Below are 25,762 nucleotides of genomic sequence, written 5' to 3'. Positions count from 1 at the left end.
CTTTTAATGAAATCATGAAAACTTGGTAGGTGATATATAAAAATTAAATCTCTAACTACTGCGCCGTAATGAATACATAACAAATATTGTCTAAATATTTATATTAAACGACGAAACTCATTAAGCAATGTTTTATATTATAATATTCAAGTCCGGTGTAGTCGGAACTCGGAAGGTTGTAAAATCGCTCGTTTACATCACAAAGACTCGTTGAGTATTCTTGTGGCATGATTATCCGGGCCTGACGCTACTACGCTTTTTAGTTTCGTTTCGTTCATGAATGACAACGCATCGAGTCCAAAACGGTAGTAATAACCGTACAAGGAGATTATTCTTACGAGGTGGACACTTTTTATTTTTTGCTTTTAATTATGAGCCGAGCTTGCCGTTCGCCTAATGATAAGCGATACGGCCGCCCATAAACAGTAAAACACCGTCCAACACCTTGAATTATAAAGTATTGTTTGGTATTCCATTGCGCTCGCCATCCTGAGACATGAGAAGTCTTATTATGTCCAGTAGTTACGCTGGCTACAATTTCCTTCAAACTGGAACACAACAGTGACTACACACTGCTGCTTGGCGATAGTAATAAACCTGCCCAAGCGGCCTCTCGCATACGAGAGACCTACCAACAGTTTCAAATAAAAACATGATTAATACAATAGTTTAGTAAAAATCAAGCGTTAATACAGACTCCGAAATTCTTAGTCATTGCAATAAATCCAAGTATGAAACCAATGCAACTTTTGGCCAATAAAATTGTTCATAACAAATAATATAACAAAAACTCTATACTTATTTGATAAAAAAAATGCGTGTGGGTGGAACGAGGCTTTATACTAGCCTTTAATATTTCACTCAGTCCGCAATTTTTCCCAAAGAGAGGCTTATCCGCGATGTAATTTGGCTGAGCCTGTTCGCCTCGATTATTCAATTTAATGTATAAATGCGCTATTTCGCCCATTATTACTCACATTAGGCAAATCTTCGGATTCCTTAATTGTTGCCTCATTTTCTTATGGATAACGCTATCCGATGCAAACGTTTCTACCTACCTGTATGGTATTAAAAGTACCTTAATTTGAATATGGGAGTTTGAATATCATTGAATATACTCCTATTAGGTAAGTACTAGTATATACTAGGTATGTTGCAGATACTTGCATCCGCAATTGTGGAACTTCCGCATTATTTTAACATCCGCATCTGCATTAACGCGGATATTGGAATATACTGGGATCCAAAAAAAAAATGTGACATATTAAACTTATATTATTTTTAATATTTCTACAAAAATCTAGAACAAGATAAAAAAAAAATTCGGACATGTCCTTTCGAATGTGTTATTAAGGATTATATTATATGCAATATGCATCACTTTCTGTCATTTTATCCAAACCATAAGTGCAGTATCGGTATTATGTATAATATGATTCCAAACTCCACAGTTTGGTCACTTAATTATCCAATAAGTTTGAAATTGGTTGAAATTTGATCGAAATAAGAACCAGCGCCCATACAAAAAGCGGACAAGTTCTTTACAAGGTTGTCGATAGTTTTCACATAGGTATTTGAAGTTTTTGTGATCTATCTCGGAATTTGTGTTGAGTATGGCGTGTGCAGTTGTATGTTGCAAATCACAAACGAGCTGCAAAGAAAATACGCCTGGGTAGGTGACTTTTCGAGCAAATTTTTCATTTTTTCTTAATCATAAAATAACAAGACTTTCAGAATAAGCTTTTAAATTAAATCAACTGTAGTTTTTACATAAAGTTCGGGCTATTTCATTGCATTTTAATGGAAATATAGGGTAAATTAAACATTTAGGCCGGATCCACACGTTGATCCCAACGCTCGAGCCAACGTTCGTTAATCTCGTGAGTCGTCCACACGTTAGCTTTTATACTAGTCTTAACTCGACAAAGTCAGCGGAAGAATGTCAGAAACAAAAATCGTAATTGCTCTAAGCGCTTTTACAGTACTCAGTTACAGTATTTTTATTCTTATGATCCATGCGAGATGCGTTCCATATTATAGGATGTGGTTGGTATTGTTCTACAAATTCTATAACTTTTTCATTTGTCCACGCGCGGGACGATTTTGTGGATGATGACATTATCGCTCGACGTATGCACTTAAGGCGTGTTGCAACAGGACTGAGCAAATAACCAATGTGTGGACGGACCGCCAACGTTGGTGCAGATTCCTTTGATCTTTTGTCAAAAAACTGACACGCGCCGGCCCTCAATCAATGCTTAACAACGCTCATAACGCTCGCTCCAACGTTGGAGCCAATAGCATTTCCTTGATCCACACGTTGGATGACTGCCGTTAGGGCCAACGTTTGGGCCAACGTGTGGAGCTGGCCTAATATATTTTACTGATTCTATGCGCTAATAGCAGCTCCATTCATCTGGCAACACTATTTAAGCCTTTAAGTTTCGGCTGAAGGACATGTATCCATGGCCAAGAATAAAGTAAAAAAAATTTTAGGTTAGAATTTAAAAGTTATAACCGCTGTCATAATAAGAATGCAGTGTTGCCAGAAGGTTACATTTCTTACATTTTTCGTTACTTTTGACCCCCTCGCATTACATGTAAGTAATTTTTATATTTAAGGCACTTTTCGTAACTTTTGAGAACAACGGGATTTGTAGTACAAATTTTTTATTGTAAACAGTTTAAGAACGCATTTCTATTCAACGCACCTAAAACTGGCGGGTCTAAAAAGTATTTCACTCCATATCACACTTAGAGATGGCTTTGCATATATTAAAACTTTTTTTTGCTTGAGTGTGCGCGCGCACATTTCTTACTTCGCGAGTCCCCGCGGTTTCGTAGCTACATAAATGCTTGCCCAAAAACGCGTAAATTTAAAAAAAAACAATAATGTAACTTTTGCAGCAAAAATGTAACATTTTAGGAAACGAAATGTAACTTACGACTCGAGGGCCCTGGCAACTCTGTAAGAATAGAAAGTAATCGAATAATTAACTGTGGACAACAATAACAATTTATTCAATTATTAATCTAAATTCTAAAACAAAATAAATTATTATGGACCTGGTGGAAAAAATCAATGACTTGTGTTTACAAACGTATGTGTCTATAAGAACTGGCGAAAGGCCTAGCTATGCAGCAAATAATACTTAATAGGCATTCAAGTTTCATTCTCTGGGTTCTATAAGTTAAATTTCATGTTTTAGTAACCAAACAGTAACAAAGAGAGAAGGATACATCGACTGGTGTGAGTATTTTATGGCGGTAGCAGTATTGGCGGCAAAACGCAGCAAAGATCCTAGTTGTCAAGTGGGAGCATGTATCGTAAACAAGGATAATATCATAGTTGGTGTTGGGTAAATACATCCATAACCTTACAAAATCTTACATACGCTTTGTAATCAGAAATAATTTGCGGATGAAAATTGTAATCTTTAATCAAAATAAAAAAAAATAACAAAATAAGGCCTTTCAAGCGTTTTCAGAATAAAGATGACTGTAATAAAACAAGAGCTTGTGTTAAAAAAATTCATTTCTTTCAGTAAACTGTCTTGCATAGAGTGCTTTGCTTGCTGATATCTTCTAAAGTAATATCCAATGCTTAGATCCTCCAGGGATTATGTTACTCCTTCTACTTATTACAGTTGGTGAAAATTATATTTTAAGTTCATACCACTCACATTCCAATTAAGTCACAATATGGGGGTTATGACCATAGGTTTTTTAGAAGACAACATAATTGAAACTATCATTATTAATTTAAAAAATCCAAGACTTAATTAAATTGCACATTAATCATTCAGAAAACAAGAAAACAGGATGATTATAACAAAATAAACATATTTTTCTTTTTATTACTGTTGGCCAAGTACAAAGTCAAAAGGGCGAAATGGTCAGTTTGTAAATTAATAATACTGGTATTATTTAATTTTTTTTCTGTCAATGCATGCTGTGACACCTTAAAATGTTGTGCATTTAAGCCTCTTATTACTGTTATATTTTATTGGAGCTAGTTATATTGTAACAACTACTGGTTGTCCCGATTATAAATAAATAAATACTGTTTAACAACTATTTTCTTTTGCACTTATTTCTGGACACTTACAATTAATCTGCGACATAAAAAAAATGTCATGGGTTTTTCCAGGTATAATGGTATGCCAATTGGCTGCAGTGATGATGAGTTTCCCTGGTCAAAGAATACATCATCACCTTTAGACAATAAACATCTATATGGTAAGAAAAAATATTTATACAATATACACTCTATAATTGACTTACTCAGAAGCAATGCGTATAATTTCTCAACCTCTTGAAATGTCTTGAATAAGATTTATTAACTTGAAATATAAATGTACTATGGTGTTCCACAAAGTAATACTTCAAAAAAAAATTTTTGTCATTTGAAAATTAATATGTAATTTTTTTTTTAACCTACAAATTATTTTATTTTAAAACAATTGAAATCCTATTTAATGTGTCAAGGAAAAGACCCCAACATAGTCCTGATTCCTTATTCATGAATGATGTGCCTGAAAATAGCAAGTAATATTGGGAAATAATTATGGCACGTCTATGTTTTTTATATTGATATGGCTTTGACTTCACTGTACCTTATGAAAAGTTCAGTGGTGTCGAAATAAAATGTTGACTGACAGATTATTATCCCTTGACTATCCAGCTATTGATTTCTTTTTCTTGGTGTTTTTTTGTCATTAGAACTTAAGAAAGTTACTCTGTATAATTTTGTACTTTTATTACTTATTAATTTCTTACTTTTTGAATCCATAGAGTAAATTTGCCTAATACGTAAAAAAATGTGTTTATTTTTTTTCTAGTATGCCATGCAGAAGTAAACGCTATACTCAACAAAAACTCAAGCGATGTTAAAGGGTGCAGCATATATGTGGGCTTGTTTCCCTGCAATGAGTGTGCTAAAGTGATCATACAGTCAGGCATAAAAGAAGTGGTATATCTTAGTGACAAAAATGCACACAAAATAGAATACATTGCTTCTAAAAGGATGTTTGATTCTGCTAAAGTTATATACAGGTACTTATTTATCATATACATAATATTATTAATACATAAATGTATTATTATAATTTTCTTCTGAAGTCTCAAAGACTTTACAGCCTTCATGGTCTCGGGGCGGACTAATGTTACATACAAATAAAATAAATGTGGCTTTAATATATCATAATATGAATTCTTTAAATTATAATCATATATTTTTTTATAATTATGGTATTTCCTTTTGTTACAGACAATTTATACCACAGAGAAGTAAGATTGAAATCAATTTTGAAGTTGACTGGGAATTAACAAGCCCTAAAAAATAATTTTAAAATTTCGTAATAAGTATCCTTTATAAGTAAAGGATAGTATGACATATTATAGATAAGAAACGTTGCTATTTTGTTTTAAAAAAATGAAATATTAACACATTGTATAAGAAATGATTATGTAAATAAAACATAAATGAATTTTTGTAAAATAAAATTTTATTACTTTATGTACAAGGTGGAACGGGTACAAATACTCCGATCACTCAACACAAATACCATAAAATCAACATGGCTTTTAACTAGTTGAACAATTGTGTGATAATTTTGGGGGTTTTCTTCAGAAATAAACATTTCAATTTTATAGGTCAATACTGAAGTTTTACTCCTAATTTTCAATATAAACGACTGGACTGTGGCAAAAAGTAAACACGATCTAAAACTATGGAGCTATTTGCTCAACATCAGAATCTGACATTGTGAATGTTCTATGTTGAAAACAGTGTTATTTTACAATAAAAATAATCAATGTTGAAATTAGTTAAGTCAGACATATTTTTTTTGTTGTTTTCATGTTAGGAGGAACATCAAGGTGTATGTATCATGGAAACATACCTAGATATAAAAAAGTACACTGTTTTCAGTAGAAAGAAAACAAAAACTCAATAGAATATAAATGAATGCCACCATTTAATTGTGATAAATAGAAGGCACACACCCCCGTCGTGCCCGGCAGCTGCTCACCGATCGCAAACGATGCCATTTCATACAATTTGGAGTATAATAATTACAATTATTGTCCAAACTTTACACATATCTACAAAAATGAAAAACTAATCCGTTACATTTGAGTCCATATTTTATCAATCAAACACGCTAGCGCCCCGCACAGTCATCGAATATCAAGTCGACAAACACTTTAGAATTCTAACCATATTGTACAATACAAACTTAAAAATAAGAATTATTTACAAAGCGTCAATTCAGTAAACAGCAATCAGTACCGCGTGGAGGTTCTACTTTGCCGCAAACTTTTATACACATCAAAACCAGTCGTTATTGAATCGATCCTAATATTACAATTTGATTATTGAACACTTGGACGTTGCACGTTGTCAACTTCGCATAGAAATTAAGAGATTACATAGATTTTTAGACCAAATCACTTATTATAATTATATTGAAATTTACACTAGTTTTATTAATGAAGACTTTATTGTACAAATTGCTGCAGAGGACGCGTCGAGACCGACGCGCCATTTCTCGTGGATCACAGAACGGACGCAAGTACCAACACTCAAGTACCGGTCCCTAACTTCTTTGGCGAACCTATTGCGTTCAACATTCAAAACAGTTTTTAAACAGATCACATGCCATTTTTTTTAAACTACTATTTTAGGCCCAACCCACGTTAAGGAGAAACCGTCAATAGTACAATATGACACGATGCTTAAGCTTTAGTCTGTGTCGGGACTAGTCTCAGCTATATCGAACAATGAAAGTTTTATAATTGTCACCTTGAAGTTGATAATGACATTACAGAAGTTATGTCCATCGGTGTGGTCAAATGTAGTGCCGTATTAATAAATGCAAACCAGTTTCGCTCTCAAATGTGATATCAGATGAGAAGCTGTCAAACTAAGTTCGGCATCTCAAGATGTCGCTATTAATAACTCATTAACATCACCTCACATGACATTATAAGTCACAATATAAGACAGATTTTGACATCTGACTTTTTTTAACAGCGCCGATCCAGCTGAAAACTATTAAATAACAGCTTAACCCTCGTTTTTTGAGTTCAACACATTAAATATTTACTTAAATTTTTGTTCAAAAGTGGGATTGATTTGTTAACACCGCCCGTTGTGTGCCGATGCGGTCTCGAACACAGCACTGTCTTTCAAAATATATACGGCCGTGATATACGTCAGGTTAGTTTATAATAACAAGTAAACACGTACATGAGTAAAGAAAGCAATAACAGTTAAGCGTACGCAAATTTTAGACGATCATAGCAAAGAAAACCTTAATATCTAAACGAAAAGGAACATGCTTGATGATGTCTATTTAAGAACGCTGGCGTTCCAACGGATTTATGAGCTGCTGAATGGATTAATAAATATCGTTTCCTGTTATATTGTGAAGAGTAATTAAAAGTACGTACATAAATGAAACGTACAACTATATACTACGCAATGCATAGCGATCTCTTTCATTGTAAATTTTTTTTTACCAGTACAGCTCAATGATCTCATTTCGATATAAAAACAAAAACCGATGCAAACCCTCAAAAACCACACCATAGTCTTTGTGACATTCTTCCAAGGGTTATTCACAACAAACGGACAAATATGTCGGCAGTCATGGAGAAAAAAAATCTTCATACATGAATAGTAACGACATAATATTATATAGAAATACGAGAGTGACCACTTAGCAGCATGTTCCGCACTAGGAACAGATAAATAACCCAAACGAAATACGGAACACAATATGGAAATTAAAATAAAACTATTTTGCTGATTTTACCGCGGTTTTTTATACTATAATTTTCTGCCAACGTTTCGAAGACTTTGCAGCCTTCGTGAGTCCGCCCCGTGACTACGAAGGCTGCAAAGTCCAATTCTAAGGCGAAAATTATAATATAAAAAACCGCCATAAAATCAGTAAAAAAAGTTTTATTTTAATATCTAACATTCGCGTAAACATAAGAAATCATTACAATATGGAAAGACTATTTTTCACGACACTTGGCATTTCAATAAAATATACTGACAGATATGTCCTCTTTATGAGAATTACCCCCTCTAATATGACAGACTCCAAACGATCGGATCCAGCATACATAATATTAGTAGATAATGTAAAATTTTATTATAAATAGGTTTTATATCGTGGTTGAGAAACGTTCCAGTATTAAAATTGCATCATTAACTTCACTTAACCTCGATATGTGAGCTCATAGCTAAATACCACTTCGTGTATTTTTAAATTAAATTAGACATGATTCAAATATATCGACTTACCGCCTTGTCATGCTATAGAATAGTTTAAAATTTATAATGATAATGGTTGAATGTGTGTTGAACGAATAGGCGGTATTAAACTAACAGTTTAGCGTATCGTGCCACGATAAAAAAATCATTGTAATTTTTTTTCTGTTAGTAATAATCAGTATCTTAGATCACGTGTAAACCCATACAATTAAGAAAGTACCTTACTTTAGGTTCAGTCGAGACCGGCACAAAAATTTGTTTTTGTTCAATTCACACAGGAATCGGAAAAGTATTAGACTACTCACACATCGAGGTCCGTCTCACAAACAGAATTGAGATCGAAGAAATAACGTACTTACATTTAGAAGAAACACGATCCATCGAATACGGCAGTCTTAAAACTATCTAACATTTCATTGAACATTTTTCCTGAACATCAGAGATATGTTTAAAAACAGTACTTACTTAACACGTTTTAGATCATATGAGAACAAACAATTTATGGATACACTGCCACTTTTTAATAATACACTATGGATAGTCACACAAAGTCAACGAAATCCGACGTTATAAAAACGGTCATTTTGACATCATTCATGTCAACGAGGTTTGAGGCTTTGGGTTAAAAAATTGCCACAAATGCTAGAAACGTAATATTATATTGTTAAAAAGCAGCCGTGCGAGAGAAGTATGAGCATTGGTACATCGGTGGACAGATCGTGCGTACGAGCGTTCGTTTGGTTAATTTCGTCCGATGCCAACTCTGCGGTGGTGGTGTGGAGATGTGGTGGTGAGGGCGGCTAGTTGGCGACGGGGTCCTTGGCGGGCGGCGCGTCGTCGGCGCCGTCCTCCTCCGCGGCCGGCGCGGGCGCAGGCGGCTTGAACGCCAGCGCGTACGGGAACTTCGCGCTGCACGCTTCCATGTACGACGAGATCTCTGTCTCGCACGGACCGAAGTCGCCGTCGCGAAGACTGTCCAATACTTCTACGCATCCCTGTAATCAATAATAGTTAAAAAAATATTTACATGGGATCATTCATTTATCAGGATAGTTCTAAACAATATTATCAACGTCTGCGGCGTTTTAAAAAAAAATACCAGGGAATAAAATTGGAGAAGTCTTCTAAAAACCTATTCTCTGTACGAATACCTTGATGTGATGGGTCATCCGCCCCATAAAAAATATGTGTGCGTGTATCTGCGTAAATGTGAATGTGTGCCTGTGTGTGAGTATTTGTGTATGTGCGTATAAGTGTGTGGGTGTACGTGCGTAATGTGACTGTGTGTGTGCGCGTGTGCGTGCGTACATGCGAGCAGCACGTGTACGTGTTTGTGTGTGTGCGTGTAGTGTGAGGTGTACCTGTATGGAGAGGTCGGGGTAGTGCAGCGCGGTGGCGAGCGCGAGCGCCTGCGGGCGGCGCGCGGGCAGCACGTGTGTGTGCGTGTAGTGTGAGGTGTACCTGTATGGAGAGGTCGGGGTAGTGCAGCGCGGTGGCGAGCGCGAGCGCCTGCGGGCGGCGCGCGGGCAGCACGTGTGTGTGCGTGTAGTGTGAGGTGTACCTGTATGGAGAGGTCGGGGTAGTGCAGCGCGGTGGCGAGCGCGAGCGCCTGCGGGCGGCGCGCGGGCAGCACGTGTGTGTGCGTGTAGTGTGAGGTGTACCTGTATGGAGAGGTCGGGGTAGTGCAGCGCGGTGGCGAGCGCGAGGCGCCTGCGGGCGGCGCGCGGGCAGCACGTGTGTGTGCGTGTAGTGTGAGGTGTACCTGTATGGAGAGGTCGGGGTAGTGCAGCGCGGTGGCGAGCGCGAGCGCCTGCGGGCGGCGCGCGGGCAGCACGTGTGTGTGCGTGTAGTGTGAGGTGTACCTGTATGGAGAGGTCGGGGTAGTGCAGCGCGGTTATCAGCGACTGAGGCCTGCGGGCGGCGCGCGGGCAGCACGTGTGTGTGCGTGTAGTGTGAGGTGTACCTGTATGGAGAGGTCGGGGTAGTGCAGCGCGGTGGCGAGCGCGAGCGCCTGCGGGCGGCGCGCGGGCAGCACGTGTGTGTGCGTGTAGTGTGAGGTGTACCTGTATGGAGAGGTCGGGGTAGTGCAGCGCGGTGGCGAGCGCGAGCGCCTGCGGGCGGCGCGCGGGCAGCACGTGTGTGTGCGTGTAGTGTGAGGTGTACCTGTATGGAGAGGTCGGGGTAGTGCAGCGCGGTGGCGAGCGCGAGCGCCTGCGGGCGGCGCGCGGGCAGCACGTGTGTGTGCGTGTAGTGTGAGGTGTACCTGTATGGAGAGGTCGGGGTAGTGCAGCGCGGTGGCGAGCGCGAGCGCCTGCGGGCGGCGCGCGGGCAGCACGTGTGTGTGCGTGTAGTGTGAGGTGTACCTGTATGGAGAGGTCGGGGTAGTGCAGCGCGGTGGCGAGCGCGAGCGCCTGCGGGCGGCGCGCGCGCGGGCAGCTCGTGTGTGTGCGTGTAGTGTGAGGTGTACCTGTATGGAGAGGTCGGGGTAGTGCAGCGCGGTGGCGAGCGCGAGCGCCTGCGGGCGGCGCGCGGGCAGCACGTGTGTGTGCGTGTAGTGTGAGGTGTACCTGTATGGAGAGGTCGGGGTAGTGCAGCGCGGTGGCGAGCGCGAGCGCCTGCGGGCGGCGCGCGGGCAGCACGTGTGTGTGCGTGTAGTGTGAGGTGTACCTGTATGGAGAGGTCGGGGTAGTGCAGCGCGGTGGCGAGCGCGAGCGCCTGCGGGCGGCGCGCGGGCAGCACGTGTGTGTGCGTGTAGTGTGAGGTGTACCTGTATGGAGAGGTCGGGGTAGTGCAGCGCGGTGGCGAGCGCGAGCGCCTGCGGGCGGCGCGCGGGCAGCACGTGTGTGTGCGTGTAGTGTGAGGTGTACCTGTATGGAGAGGTCGGGGTAGTGCAGCGCGGTGGCGAGCGCGAGCGCCTGCGGGCGGCGCGCGGGCAGCACGTGTGTGTGCGTGTAGTGTGAGGTGTACCTGTATGGAGAGGTCGGGGTAGTGCAGCGCGGTGGCGAGCGCGAGCGCCTGCGGGCGGCGCGCGGGCAGCACGTGTGTGTGCGTGTAGTGTGAGGTGTACCTGTATGGAGAGGTCGGGGTAGTGCAGCGCGGTGGCGAGCGCGAGCGCCTGCGGGCGGCGCGCGGGCAGCACGTGTGTGTGCGTGTAGTGTGAGGTGTACCTGTATGGAGAGGTCGGGGTAGTGCAGCGCGGTGGCGAGCGCGAGCGCCTGCGGGCGGCGCGCGGGCAGCACGTGTGTGTGCGTGTAGTGTGAGGTGTACCTGTATGGAGAGGTCGGGGTAGTGCAGCGCGGTGGCGAGCGCGAGCGCCTGCGGGCGGCGCGCGGGCAGCACGTGTGTGTGCGTGTAGTGTGAGGTGTACCTGTATGGAGAGGTCGGGGTAGTGCAGCGCGGTGGCGAGCGCGAGCGCCTGCGGGCGGCGCGCGGGCAGCACGTGTGTGTGCGTGTAGTGTGAGGTGTACCTGTATGGAGAGGTCGGGGTAGTGCAGCGCGGTGGCGAGCGCGAGCGCCTGCGGGCGGCGCGCGGGCAGCACGTGTGTGTGCGTGTAGTGTGAGGTGTACCTGTATGGAGAGGTCGGGGTAGTGCAGCGCGGTGGCGAGCGCGAGCGCCTGCGGGCGGCGCGCGGGCAGCACGTGTGTGTGCGTGTAGTGTGAGGTGTACCTGTATGGAGAGGTCGGGGTAGTGCAGCGCGGTGGCGAGCGCGAGCGCCTGCGGGCGGCGCGCGGGCAGCACGTGTGTGTGCGTGTAGTGTGAGGTGTACCTGTATGGAGAGGTCGGGGTAGTGCAGCGCGGTGGCGAGCGCGAGCGCCTGCGGGCGGCGCGCGGGCAGCACGTGTGTGTGCGTGTAGTGTGAGGTGTACCTGTATGGAGAGGTCGGGGTAGTGCAGCGCGGTGGCGAGCGCGAGCGCCTGCGGGCGGCGCGCGGGCAGCACGTGCAGCAGCGCGCGCGCGCCGCACAGCGCGGCGGCTTGCGAGGTGCGCGCGGCTCCCGAGACCCACTGCTCCGCCATCTGCACGCACGACCGACCCGCCACCATCTGCAACATAAACCACTCAAAATTGAAACCACTTCTCAACTAATACATTACATTTTTGCAATCTACAATCATTTTAACATACAATGTCCAACGTGTAATAACTTTGGTACTTGGTAAAATTTTAAATAAGCCTTATAACAACCAAAAGTCAATATACTTTTTGGCGAAAATTGTACCATCTAAAAATACAAGCATAAACATGATTTCATTAATAGACGCCACAGAGCTCATTCAAAATTTTACAAAGTATTGTACCTATTCTAAGTCTGTAATCAAACTATAACTTCGCAGCGTATTTATTGGCGTGTGTCTCATGTCGCGTCGCCTAAAAGCTGCCTACGACCACGTGAGATGACAATGCAAAAAATTGTACATACCGGTTGCGTCTCTGTGGTGAGTACGGTGGCAACGTCAGGATGTAAGGACGCAAGCGACTCGTCCAACCACCTCTGGAACCGCACCAGGCACTCGTGCAGGTGGTGGTGGCCGCTGTCCAGCCGCCACGCGCGCTTTATACTCTGCAGCATCAGCAGGGGCTTTTCTGCAAATGTTGTCATATAAATTATTATTTTGAACACACGTATACACGCGTGACGATCACTAGCGAATGCGCAATCAAATTGTTCAACAAATATATTTCGCCTCAATGTGATAGGGGACGGGCCTATAAATATCGGGTTCGCATTAAGAGAAAATTTCAAAACGCTTAAGTGACCCCGGGATCGAACCCAGGACCTCAGCATGGCAGAAACACCACAGCCCGTAACACAATATTGGATTGGGATAAGATCAAGTGGAATATTTATCCATCAACTGCACTTTCATTTATTCCACAATATTCAAAGATGCTGCATTCTAGCTAGACCTAAAAAAAAAAATTTCGTATTATTTTTTATGTACAATACAGATAAGACCTTAATTTAAATATTAAAAATAATGACGTATTTGAAAACTGTATATCTATTCGATTACGTTTCTTGAACACCGTAGTATGGTTAAACTCGCCTGAGACGCCTTACAAAATGGACGCGTAGATTTAACTAGTCTAAAATGTGACTATATACTCACTATAATATGACTATACCTTTTCTATAGTATATTTCGAAGGCCATTAAATGTGTGTCTATTCTGTCCGCTGCGAGCGTCCGCAGTGGTTGTAGGAACTTGAGGGCTTGCTCTAAGGGATCCTCTGCCTGCAATTATGAAATGAATACGCACTTACATTCCATGATTTAAATAAAAAAAAACGTGTGTGTGTATGTGTGTGCGTACTTATATACGCATGTAAGAAGTTATACTTGTTATATATAACTTCTTGTGTGTGTGTGTTACTGTTCCATTGAAGGGTACAGGGCACCTCTATTAGTGAGAAGGTAAAAAATTAAGAAAACCTTAGACCGCCAGGTTGTCCAAGAACTCATTATTATTAACGCCATCAAACGTTATTTAAAATAAGTAATGGATATCGATTAAATTAACAAACAACGGGCTAATGGCCGATAGATGTCATTATTGAGTGATCATTAATTAATAAGTTAGCTATTATAATTATTGTCCAATCTGATATGTTGTAAATTTAAATTTACCTATTAAATATATTGTTTAGTATCACCGAAAACCTAAAAGGGAAGCCGGTGGGAATCGGCTTGTATGAACGCTTCGCCACTGGGGATTAGGCCTTAATCCACCACGATGACCTACTGCGAATTGGCAGACTTCACACACCCTCAAATTTCCTATAAACAACATCTCAGGGATACAGGTTTCCTCACGATGTTTTCCGTTAATAATATTATGTTTCAAATACATTTTCTCCCTAATATAGCCGTGAACTAAGACAAGTACCTACTAGGTAAGGTAGCACCATAATAAGGACACAATAATTTTGTAGACGTTTGGTTATTATGTTTTTTTTTTTTTTTTTTGTTTTGTTAGTAATTCAAAATGGAAATCATTTAATAAGCTTTGTGCATATTTCATTTATATTCAAATGCGGAGGCTTTTTATTGGCAATAGTTGTTATTTTTAATCTATATATATAAAAATGAATTGCTGTTCGTTAGTCTCGCTAAAACTCGAGAACGGCTGAACGGATTTATCTTATCTTGGTCTTGAATTATTTGTGGAGGTCTAGGGAAGGTTTAAAAGGTGAGAAAAATTTGAATAATTGCCGGGAAAATCCTCAAAACAGCATTTTTCTATTTCCCATACAAACGTTTTCTAACTAATACGTAGAGTCAATTTGAGCTTTATTGCTATTGTATAAAGTTCACTGTTGTCTAAGCAATGTAGGTGTGTTCCTAACATCAAAGCAGTGTGCGTTGGAGCACAGAATATAATAATGTAATGTCGCGTTCTGAAACTCAACAAAAGTGATATCGCGGACCCGACTAAATTGAACAGTCACAAAAATTAATATATCATTAGTTATTTGGTTGGCTTCACGATATTATTTCTTTTGTTTTACTTAAAATGCATGTTTTCGTTATGGACAATTTTTGAGCTACTTTTGCATATCTATACTTATAATAAATCTGTAGAGAGGTCAATTCTGTACATGAAATATATTTCCAAAATATTTTTAAGCTTCCGTCATTTCGTGTGCAACCTCAATGGTTAAAAGTTCCTTCGATTTCACCAGGATCCCATCATCAGACCCTGACCGGACAATCGGACCACCTGCATACCACCATAAATTAAAAAAAACATCCCGACAAATTGAGCACCTTCTCCATTTTTGAAACCCGAAATCCACGCGGGCGAAGCTGCGGGCGGAAGCTAGTATTATATATTTATTTTGTTTATTAGTCTGTAAGCCTTCCTCAAAATTAAATAAGTAAATATTCTTGTATGCGTAAACAAAGCCATCCTTGCAAGCTATTTTTGCAGGCGTATGGTCGACATCGTGACTTGTCAATCGGTTTTAATTTCATACGGTCGATTGCTTATATATCAATTATTAAAAATAGTTCATATCTTTGACGTTACATACCGGGTTGAAAAAGCCAAGGAATACAATATGTAAAACATTATATAAAATTAAACTCACAATCATTATAAATATATTGATATATGTATAACCTGGAGTTAGGATCAATAACGATTAATGTCACTTGCACTGTGAACTCACTTTTGCGTGTATATAGAACAAAAATCAAAATGGATGACTATATTTTGATATTAATTGTCTATTATTTTACAATATTTAACAACTGCATGTGAATCCCTCGCAGTGGATATACAGTCCAATAACTATCAAACAGCCTTAATACTTATTGACGTCATATATTTTTAACCGTTATACTTGTCATTTCGGCGACCTATTGTTCGGTTCACTTTCCGACATCCACTTCCCCTACAGAAAGTAATTAGAGGAAGTGTATTCAAGAACACGCACGTATCGCAATCAACCGACAACACATAACGGCATATAAACTGAAAACAATATGATTGAAATTTAATTATATCTTGACATATCTAAATTAAAATTAGTTAATTAATTAATTGTTATTTGTTTATGTTATTATATTTAGATAAATGATTTCCGTGTCAAATGATAAACAGCATTGCAACTAGCACAGTATCTGAGAATTTAACACCAGTACCCTTGCAAGCGGAACCTAAGAAATGCCCAGAGAGCAGAGCAAGTTTTGTGTCATGCATGGGCGCAGTTGTAGAAGCTGGTACCGTTCGCATAAAAGGCTACGGCTGTTCGTCACCCCATCGCTGTTCTAGAACGACGCGTGCTGGCTTGCGGCACCACAAATCGGTGGTGTCTTCCATCTCTGCACGAACCAAAAGGTTCCGTAATTCATATCTGTGCCGCACCATCAGGCTGTGGAATGGTCTGCCAGCACACGTGTTCCCTCCTTCCTATACCCTGGGGTCCTTCCAACGGAGCGTGAAGAAGCAATTATGCAGGCCAGCATGACTGTGCCAACCGTCAGAAATGCTTGTGTCTTTGGTCGGTCGGCTCTTTCTATAGGCTTCACTTCGCTTAAAAAAAGACGGAACTCTGTATACTCTAAGACTCACCCTGGCTAATTTGTCTGGCACGAGCTCGTCGAGCTGCGGCGCCTCGGGGTCGCCCTGCTCCTGCTGCTGGCGTGCTTTGTGATGCTGCTCCCGTTTTACCTGCAACACGGGGTATAATTTAATTTAACCTGGAGAGTCCCTCAATGTAAGGTTTCCCAGGATCTAAAGATTATATGAAATTCGGTGTATAGTCTATATCTGTGTACCAAATTTCATTTAAATCCGTTTATGGTTCTAATAAACATCCAGAGACCAAAACATGTACGTAACATATTTATAATAATAGTAATATTTAGCTATTAAAATGTTTATTTATATGGTACACGTAAACAAACTTCTTTCAGTGCTCTAAACGCCAACCTAAAGTACATAATGACCAGAAAAACGTTAGTATCAAGAATATAAGTATATGGTTTCATTTATTAACGCAATGTCATAATGACCATGTAGCAGTCACTAAGGTGTAAAACCCGTCATAGTCCAGGATCGAACAAGTAAATCCGTTTACAATTATGCCGGCATATTTGTGTCGGCTGGCGAGGGATAATCATCCCCGCTATCTATTTCACTCACCATCAGGTGCAGTGACGTCACTCTTCCGTATCCGTACATAATACTAGATAATACTTTGGCTGTGCATGAGAGCATATTACCTGAACTTGTGCGGCGAGTGCACTCTCCTGTTCCGCTTTGCGCTTGGCTTTCCTCTGTTTGTTTCTAAGCTTTTTTAACTCCGACGGCGCCAAGTTTTCTGTGAACAATCGAAAATCACGAATTTAAACAAATATGAAATGATTAATGAATGATGAAAGATGTAAAAATATTTAATCCGCGCATCACGTCTCCAAAAATAAATGTTCTTAAAACTATTCTTTGTTAATTAATTAATAATGGTCATTAAAATTGATGCACTATAGCTGCTGATCATGTTTCATAAAGTACTAAATGCGCTTTAGGATACGATTACTCCGCTTGAGTACACAAAGGCCTGATTGTATACAAATATATTTTACCGCAGCTTTCAATAAACGCCCCCAATCACTTTTTGGTAAACGGCGAAAATGGACCAATTGAAGTTAATAATTCTTAGATGTACAATATTACTTAATTTGTTTGTTTTATTCTTGAAATCAGATCGAAGAAATAGGATCGTTTATTAAAAACGACCGTTAAACAAACTAATACACTGCAAGATGCCATGCAATTATCGATGTATCACTTGCAATTATATCACTTCATCTAGGGTCTGCGCAGGCGTCGACAACTCGACGTCCCGTTACCTCTTTCGTTTTGTTGTAGATCTTAGAAGACAACATTGAGATTCGATATTAAAACCCATTATTGAGAAACCTTAGTATCAGAAAATGCATTGAAACGAAGATTCAATAAAATTCTGAGTACTGTCAACAACACACAGTTTAAGAAGGTTGATTTCGAGGTGTGAAATTGCACACAAAATTGGCTTACACCTCATAGATGAGCATTATTTTTTTTTAATCCATCATAAATATCTTAGCAGAGGTCTACGGTCAAATTCGATCGACCATGGCTGTTTTTTTTTATCATAACGGAAAATTCAATGCACTGATTATAAAATCAATAACGTCATTGACTATGATAGAGAACAGGATGGTAAAGTCTTAAAGGAGTGATCGTGAGTGAAGGAGGGGCCCGGACACGCGCTACACCAGGCAAGGTGACAACGGCACACCCGTCGCGCACGACTCTTAAACTTATGTGACATGGCAGCTTCGTTATGTTTAATTGTCGAAATTGCATTCGTTTAATAGTTAACACGGAACATTAGGTGATTGTGACCTTAAATTATTGTCATAATACGTTATTTATACACATTAGCATTTCGCAACAGAGCATCGGTATAAATATGAAATAGGTTTTGAACTAACCCACAGCCGTGTCATGAAAAATGTCTTGTGGTAGCCAAAATAGATGCATGCACCGTATATGTTTTTTATTTATTTGCATTTTATGTACGTATATTTGCGGATTTAACGTCAAAGGCAGTTCCAAGAGGACGGTAGAGCGAAAACTTCTGTATCCACAATGACTCAATTAATATTGTCCAGTGGAACCATACCTACTATCATATCCAGTACTTTCTTCAAGTATGCTAGTTACGCTACCGGTAAACGGGACACTTTAAAATTTACAAAGTAATTATGCATCATCAAATGCCCATCACATATAAGAAACATAAATTATCATCTCTAAATGACTGCGAAAATACACACCAAACATGACATAATTTTCATTGTTTTGTATAAATCCGTTACCTAAATAATAAGTAGCTTCCAGCACTCTTGGATAGTAAAGCTTCATAATATAATTACCTACGGCGTTCACATAGTTTTAAAATTAACACAATAAGAACAGCAGTAGGTACACAACGCACTCGTAACTTGCTATATCCATGACACAAATAACTCCTCGGCCAAGGTCGCCAAGGGTCTATCGGTGGAAAGTGTGCATTTCTACGAGCTGTGTGATTATGTGTGGGACACAATGGTCCCTCTAAGGCCGCTGACCATAGTATGGAGACAATTTCGCAATGTCGCAATGACAAACCAGCACGGCGCTCGCCTGAAGTAGTCGAAGCCCGTGAGCCACGGGTGTCCATGTATATACTAAAATTACGAACTATGGGCTATATGAAAATAATGTAACTAGACTTTAAGTATAAAAGAGTAAAACGTAGTAAAGTCGACTACCTCGGTGGCGTAGTTGTATTGCGTGTGCGATACGACTTTTGCTCTGAGGTTTCGAGTTCGAATACCGAGCAACGATATTGGGTTCGTCTTATTATCAGCACGGAGCCTAGCATTTGTGTCTATGGCGATAGGCTCGCACCATATCACGTCGTGTAACGAAACACATGTGGGTGTCGTGGTTGCCCCTCTGCCTACAATCCGGGGATAAAGGGCGATGTGTTTTTGTTTGTTTGTTTCTAAGTTTTACATAGGAAACCACAAAGCTTTTCCTACATTTTAATAACGCAATGTGTTCTTTTTCAAGCATAATAAATTGTGTGTGGTGCCCCAAATGCAATGACGTTAACGGAGAGCCGGATCCCTTCTACCTGCAATATATACACTCAACCTGTACAAAATTTGAAAACTTAACACAATCTTCTCATAAAACAGATCGATCCTATTACAGACCAACAGGTTTGACGCAGAAATACTTTCAAATACTTAAAGTTGTTACGTATAAAGTGCAATGAGATCACAATTGGTACATTATGTTGGTTATCGATGTCCAGTTTGTAATATTAATGTATTTTTCTTATGCTCATTTTCGGAACAAAGGCCGTTTTTTTTTCATGCGGAAAATCCTCTTGGATCCCTACCTACTAATGGTAAACAGGATATGCCGGACTTTTACCGGCTAAAAACCCCGAGTTAGTCTCCATCTGCACCTTGGTGAAGCTCTGGGACCTCAAAATGAACACGCCAGAACTCCACCAGTGCTTTGCTGAAAGCACTGTGTCGGTGGAGGAATAAGAGCTCTTGCTAATACCCCCCACCCTCAATACAACCTATCTGCAAGCTGTTAAGCAGATGTACCAGGGCGATGGACACGACCGCCTTGGCGTCTTCGTCTTCGAACGGGGTCGGCCCTCTCCCCGGAACAAAGGCCTAGAGTCACGATTTTCTTATTATGAATAGGCATAATTTAAGACTCAGATATGTAGGGACCAGTGACGAAATCTGAAATTTTTCGAAAAGAAACCCGACACAACATATATGTACTAATATGCATCGATGCGGTCTGCAAATCGTTATGATGATAATTAGATTCTAGATAAAGGGAAACCAGCATAAATAGGATTATACGGACGCTTCGTCAATGGCAGGGACCTATAAATTCGAAAGAACTCTGTTGAAGTCCATGCACCAATGCCTTGTGATGCATTCTTGACAGGCTGTTCTCAATGTCTAATCAATGAATGTTATGAGATACCCGTGTAGGAACATGTAGTAAGAAATCTGTAACAGTGTGTTTTCCTATGTTTAATTTGTACATTATTCTATAGTTAATAGTAAATAGTACGAAAACCACTCCTATGATTACTGCATTAAATTTGGTAATATATAATATTACAATAAACTGCATCTTACAAATAAATGAAAAACTTACAAATCTTACAAATGAGAAAGATTAAAAAAAAATGTATGTTTGTTAGAAGTAAGCAAAGAAATTAAAATATGGTTAATACCCTATCTACACATATGAATAGTTATTTCCTGTAAAGCGAGCGACCTGAACTTATCATTGCATAAAATAAAAAATAAACCTTCGTGCGACGATCGTGTTGGATAAATTTCCTTTTTTGCAAAGATTTGAACCAGACAACCTGATCTAATACGGGTTTAACAGGCTCCATATCTTAACTCACGTTTGTTGTAATACCCACGTGCAAATTATTGTCTTGTTCAATGATCTACCGATTCGACACACCCACATTAGACCATACAAAAAACTAATATATCGCTATAAATCTTTCACGTTAATTAGAGACTAAAACATAATTTGCTTTATAAAAACTTTGAAACTTATAGGAACCGTGGGTGATCAAGTTTCGGCATAATATTTATTTATTTTATTCGAAACACCATTAGGTAACACAAAGTACAACTATCTAGATAACTTCTCTGATATGCAAGTTTCCTCACTATGTTTTCCTTAACTATAATAATATATAATGCCACGTGGGTTGCGTCCAGGATCAGCCTGTGTATATCCAGTTCCAACAGGCTGGCATAATTGTGTCGACTTTGGCATGCCCGTATGTATATAACTTTTTAAAATTTTAATATTGAAGAAATCGTAACAAATTCTCATGACAACAAAAGACCACAAAGAGGTTACATTCCAACGAGATGAGACAAAGAAAATGCACAGCATCCACTTCAGCGTGGTGTTTACGTAACGGTATTGTGCCTAAACTGCTTCTAGGACACGTCGCACACACAAATTGCTGCTCTAATTCGCCCGTGTTTCGCAAAACTAATGAAACAACGACCATGGAGCCAGCGACTCGGGGGCGCTCGGGTCATTCATATAATTAAACACCCAAAACGGACACCGCAATACCAAAACGCACCGTTTATTAGAACGGAAACTGTACGCCGAATAATAGATTAGTATTTAAATCTGCAAAATTTTAATCTAGGTATGAATTCCTAGTCTCGATTGGTTAAGGCCGCCAATGTTTTGAATGAAGCTAAAAAGGCAATTCTCTTATTGAAGTTATAGTGCGCCTCTACTATAATTAGTTTTTAATAACAATTTCTTATGTTTACGCGAATGTTAGACATTAAAATTAAACTATTTTTCGGATTTTATCGCGGTTTTAATATTATAATTTTCTCCCGACGTTGAAGACTTTGCAGCCTTCATGGTCACGGGGGGGACTGAGGTATTGTTCATCCGCAAAGTCAAAGTTACAATATCTACCTACATTTTACAAATATACTACTTTTTAAATTTTAGATGTTTGTGGTCTGATCTACGCGAGCTAACAGTGTCTTGAAGTCTAGCAGCCGGTCTTTTGGGTAAGTTTAATTTAAAGTTTTTAATAACGTTTTAAAATTCTAATATCCGAGGAAGTTAAGGCATTATATAAGGTTGTCAGGTGGGTATTAAGCGTATTAACATAATGTATGTTTGTTACGTACATAATGGAACTGTTGCAAAGGAGGTGACATTATATTGCCGAACCAATCCGACCATAATAAAAATCCAAAAAACAAACTGATTAAGTCCAGTAATGCACGTTAGAGCACATAACACGGAATACATAATATTTTTAATGTGACGTTTATGGTATTCGCGTATATGTAAATTCGCTTTTCCACACATAGCACACATAGCCAGTTGACTTGATAAAGCAAAAAGGATCTAATCGACAATTCGTTGCTTTTGATACGGTATTTTTTTCCTATCTAGTCTAACATAAACTATGTTATCATGCCAGTGAGACAGCTAACACTCCACAGCCAATGCGGCGCCGCTCTGTAGGGCTCTGTGTCGCAAACACTAATAGCCTACCTATAGTCCACTCGATCGGACGGCTGCTTTAGTTCGGTTGCTGCTAATATTTATATTAGCTTTTGAAACACCTTGGTATTTGTATATCGAGTATGATACTTATAGATCAAGTTATAACAATACTATGAGACGTATATCGCTTGCAATTTATAACCTATATATATTATGATTAAACATAACCATAAGACAGAAATATGTTCTACGAGATTAACAACGGCCAATAATATTAAACGATTATTTATGGTTAAAGTTCAGGAGCACAATATACCTTACATTAATTTAAGAACGACATAAAATAAATCTACGAATCAATTAGTATGCGATACGAACACACAAAGCCCAGGAAAGGTTTCCGGTTGACATTAGGCATTTATCCTCCTGGTTTTCCCTAGACCAGCAAAGGTCTGACGTGAAATGCATACAACTTCGAAACGCCCTTGTACGGGGTCAAAATCAAATAAGGAAAGAAAAAAAAAACATAAAAGGTGTCCTTAGGTGTATAGCTTAATTTTTACGTAATTTACAAAAGACGTAAACCTTTGCTTTGCAGTAAAAAAGAAGTGAAGCGATCGTTTTTTTGTTTCTCTCTCTCTTTGAAAGTGACAGCTGTGACGAACCTATTGCAATATTGACATTTGACATTGACAAATGACAGTGTATTAGTTTTTTAAAGAAATAGTAAGATGCATCAAGGAACAACTTCATTCAACCGTATGTATGACGTCATCAAGCATTTTTGTTTATTTTTTCGAATTTAAGTATCAAAAAAATATAAAAAATACATAATCAAACTCTGAGTAGAAAAATTAAGAAACAGTATTTTTGTTTTAGGCACGTTTAAATTTTGAAATGTCGTCAATTATATATATCACCGCAATAATTCAGATCTTACTACTTATTAATTCGGCAAACATTACAGTATAGATTAAAAAACATAAACTAACTGGAAGATAAATTTGAACCGGTAGTAGGTGAGATCGCAGCAGGTGGTTTCATGTCTAATGATTAATATTATGTTAAAATGACAGTCGACCGACCGTTCCTCCATTTCACCCTCTATGTACCGTTACAATACAACTTGTCTCTACAGTAAATTTATATGTGACTTGTTTTATGCGCTACGATAGAATTTGATACTTCGACATTAGAACGCAAATTCGTATGCCAGGAATACTAAAAACTCATTTTTTGTCGTAACACAATAATCTTCTAACTATCTGACTTGGAACCTTCATACCCAGCAGCAATATGATCTTAATGCACAACAAATCCAACTAAACAATTTCACTCAATAAAAACCATTAAATTATCTGTGTTAGACAAAGCTAGCAACAATTCACGAAGTATCGAACTGGTCGTAATGAAACCAATCATTTGATAAAGATGCTTATTGCGTACTTGAAGCGTGGTTATATAAAAGAGTCGCCATTGTTACAACTATATAAACGTTATAAACTTTACTAATCGTCAATTTCACTGGAGACTCATCTCTTTTATTGGAAAGACTCATCTATATATATAAAAATGAATCCCTATTTCCCTTGATTACGCCATCACGCGTGAACGGCTGGACTGATTTCACTATTTTTTTTTTGTTGTGTTTGTTATTGTCAGGAGAAGGTTCTTATAAAAGAAAAAATTCATAAAATTGCGCGGAAAATTAGAAAATTTAACGACAATATTAATTTTACATAACTGTCAATGGTTTGAAATAACTGTCAACGATCGACAAAATGCGCGCGTGCATTCATAGTTAAGACAGGACAACGTCTGTCGGGTCAGCTAATGTAAGATAATAAAAACAAATTTGAAGTACCACAAACACTGCTGCACTCACTTTCCGCTTTGTGTGTATTCTGTCGCATGATGTTATGTGGGCAACCCTACCACCTTATTGGGCACAAATTCCAGAATCCCAGCTGATACTGAGTAGAGAAATACCACTGCACGACCCGGGGATCGAACCCGAGACAATATTAAATACTTCATTATGTATCACACGGAGCACTACGTATCCAAAAAATAATCACATTTGCTCCAGTATTATTAATGGTACGAACCAATATTATAGAGCACAAATACTTAGATTTAACCGGCTACATTTATTCGATTGTAGTGTTCGATTCATTAACAAATAATAGCCCACGAAATATCGATCGTGCTTTACTGTAAAGCCACACCTGTTGTGTAGCAATGCATTTTTGTTGCAGAGCTAGCATTGCTATCTATGTAATTGTCTATTTCTGTCCCTGGGTGTCTTACTGTGTGTAAGAAGTGATGTGTTTAATTAGAATGGTATTTTTTACCAGTGTGGTTTCTGAACATTGTAAGAATTGATATCTGATATCATAGGATAACAAACGCAGTGCCAATGCTTTCTAATTCATTTCTACTGTTCATGGGCACTTTTTCGGCTTACCATTAGCAGTAGTAAACAATTTTGTTATCATTCATTAAATCTCATGCTGAAAACTCATGCTTAATAAGTTCGTTATTTTTCTCGAAGCAGATATTTATTTGACTATCAAAACACTTATTTACTTATTTTATTACACTTTATTTACACCAACACTATTTTATATAACCGTCAATTGAACTCATATATCTACTTATATTATTATAAATTGAGCCTTGTTTATAGTATTGTTTTAGTACAATGTTTACATTGTATTTATTTGTTTGACGACAGAGTAATCCGATGCTTTCTGTTCCACATACGTCGACATAGCTTCAATACGTTTTTACTACCCACACAATTATTATGCCGATTGCAGACCATAAGCTAAGTGAGCATAGTTTGGCTCGCTTGGCTAATATTTTTTTGATACTTAAGTGTAAAATGTAAACTATATAAAAATCCCCCCGAGGCAATTCTTGTGAGCTTGGTCTCCACACCGTGTGCCCGCACTGGGGGACATTTGTTGGGACCCTAGGCACACAGTTAAGTGGGTATACCTCAAGGTTGCCAATTCACATTGAATCCTATAAGGGTTCGCAAACAGTTCCTAGCCTTCTCCCCTCCTCCCATCCTAAGAGGTTTCCTTATCCTTCCTTCCTAGATATCCCCTCCCAACTTTCCTCCAGGAACCTGCAGTCGCTTAGCCGGTGGATTCCAGTATCCCATTCGCGGGTTTCCCCCTATGTTGATTGCGCGGTCCGATACCCAAAAAAAAACACTATATAAACTTAGGTTTGTTGAATGTGTTTGTTTCCTATGTGAGCTAACTTAAAGTAACTTAGCTCAGTTCGTGATCTGCAACCCGCTTTAACTTTTAGCAAGGGCCTGTATCTAAGTCATACTTCTGTCAAATGTCAAAACTTTAA

General features: G+C 39.5%; 2 protein-coding genes across 2 annotated transcripts in view; one reads left to right on the top strand and one right to left on the bottom strand.

Moving 5' to 3' along the window:
- Positions 1 to 2,817: 2,817 nt before the first annotated feature.
- LOC115441003 (deoxycytidylate deaminase) lies at positions 2,818 to 5,659 on the top strand. Its single transcript, XM_030165601.2, has 5 exons — positions 2,818 to 3,101; positions 3,210 to 3,359; positions 4,151 to 4,239; positions 4,842 to 5,055; positions 5,270 to 5,659. The coding sequence occupies exons 1-5, from the start codon at positions 3,061 to 3,063 to the stop codon at positions 5,343 to 5,345; spliced, it is 570 nt and encodes a 189-aa protein (XP_030021461.1). The 5' UTR covers positions 2,818 to 3,060; the 3' UTR covers positions 5,346 to 5,659.
- Positions 5,486 to 25,762, bottom strand: part of LOC115440924 (N-alpha-acetyltransferase 15, NatA auxiliary subunit) — a 115,294-nt gene continuing 95,017 nt past the window's right edge. Inside the window, exons 11-16 of the mRNA XM_037447733.1 lie at positions 17,020 to 17,117; positions 16,367 to 16,465; positions 13,416 to 13,524; positions 12,709 to 12,872; positions 12,155 to 12,331; positions 5,486 to 9,282 (exon numbers count right to left, since the gene is read on the bottom strand). Coding sequence (XP_037303630.1) covers positions 9,088 to 9,282; positions 12,155 to 12,331; positions 12,709 to 12,872; positions 13,416 to 13,524; positions 16,367 to 16,465; positions 17,020 to 17,117 — 842 coding nt within the window. The 3' untranslated portion in view covers positions 5,486 to 9,087. The remainder of the gene's footprint in view (positions 9,283 to 12,154; positions 12,332 to 12,708; positions 12,873 to 13,415; positions 13,525 to 16,366; positions 16,466 to 17,019; positions 17,118 to 25,762) is intronic.

The sequence above is a fragment of the Manduca sexta genome, chromosome 7 (genome assembly GCF_014839805.1).
Source record: "Manduca sexta isolate Smith_Timp_Sample1 chromosome 7, JHU_Msex_v1.0, whole genome shotgun sequence".
Classification (NCBI taxonomy): domain Eukaryota; kingdom Metazoa; phylum Arthropoda; class Insecta; order Lepidoptera; family Sphingidae; genus Manduca; species Manduca sexta.
Note: the sequence above shows the minus strand (reverse complement) of the source record. Positions and strands in the feature narration are given on the sequence as shown.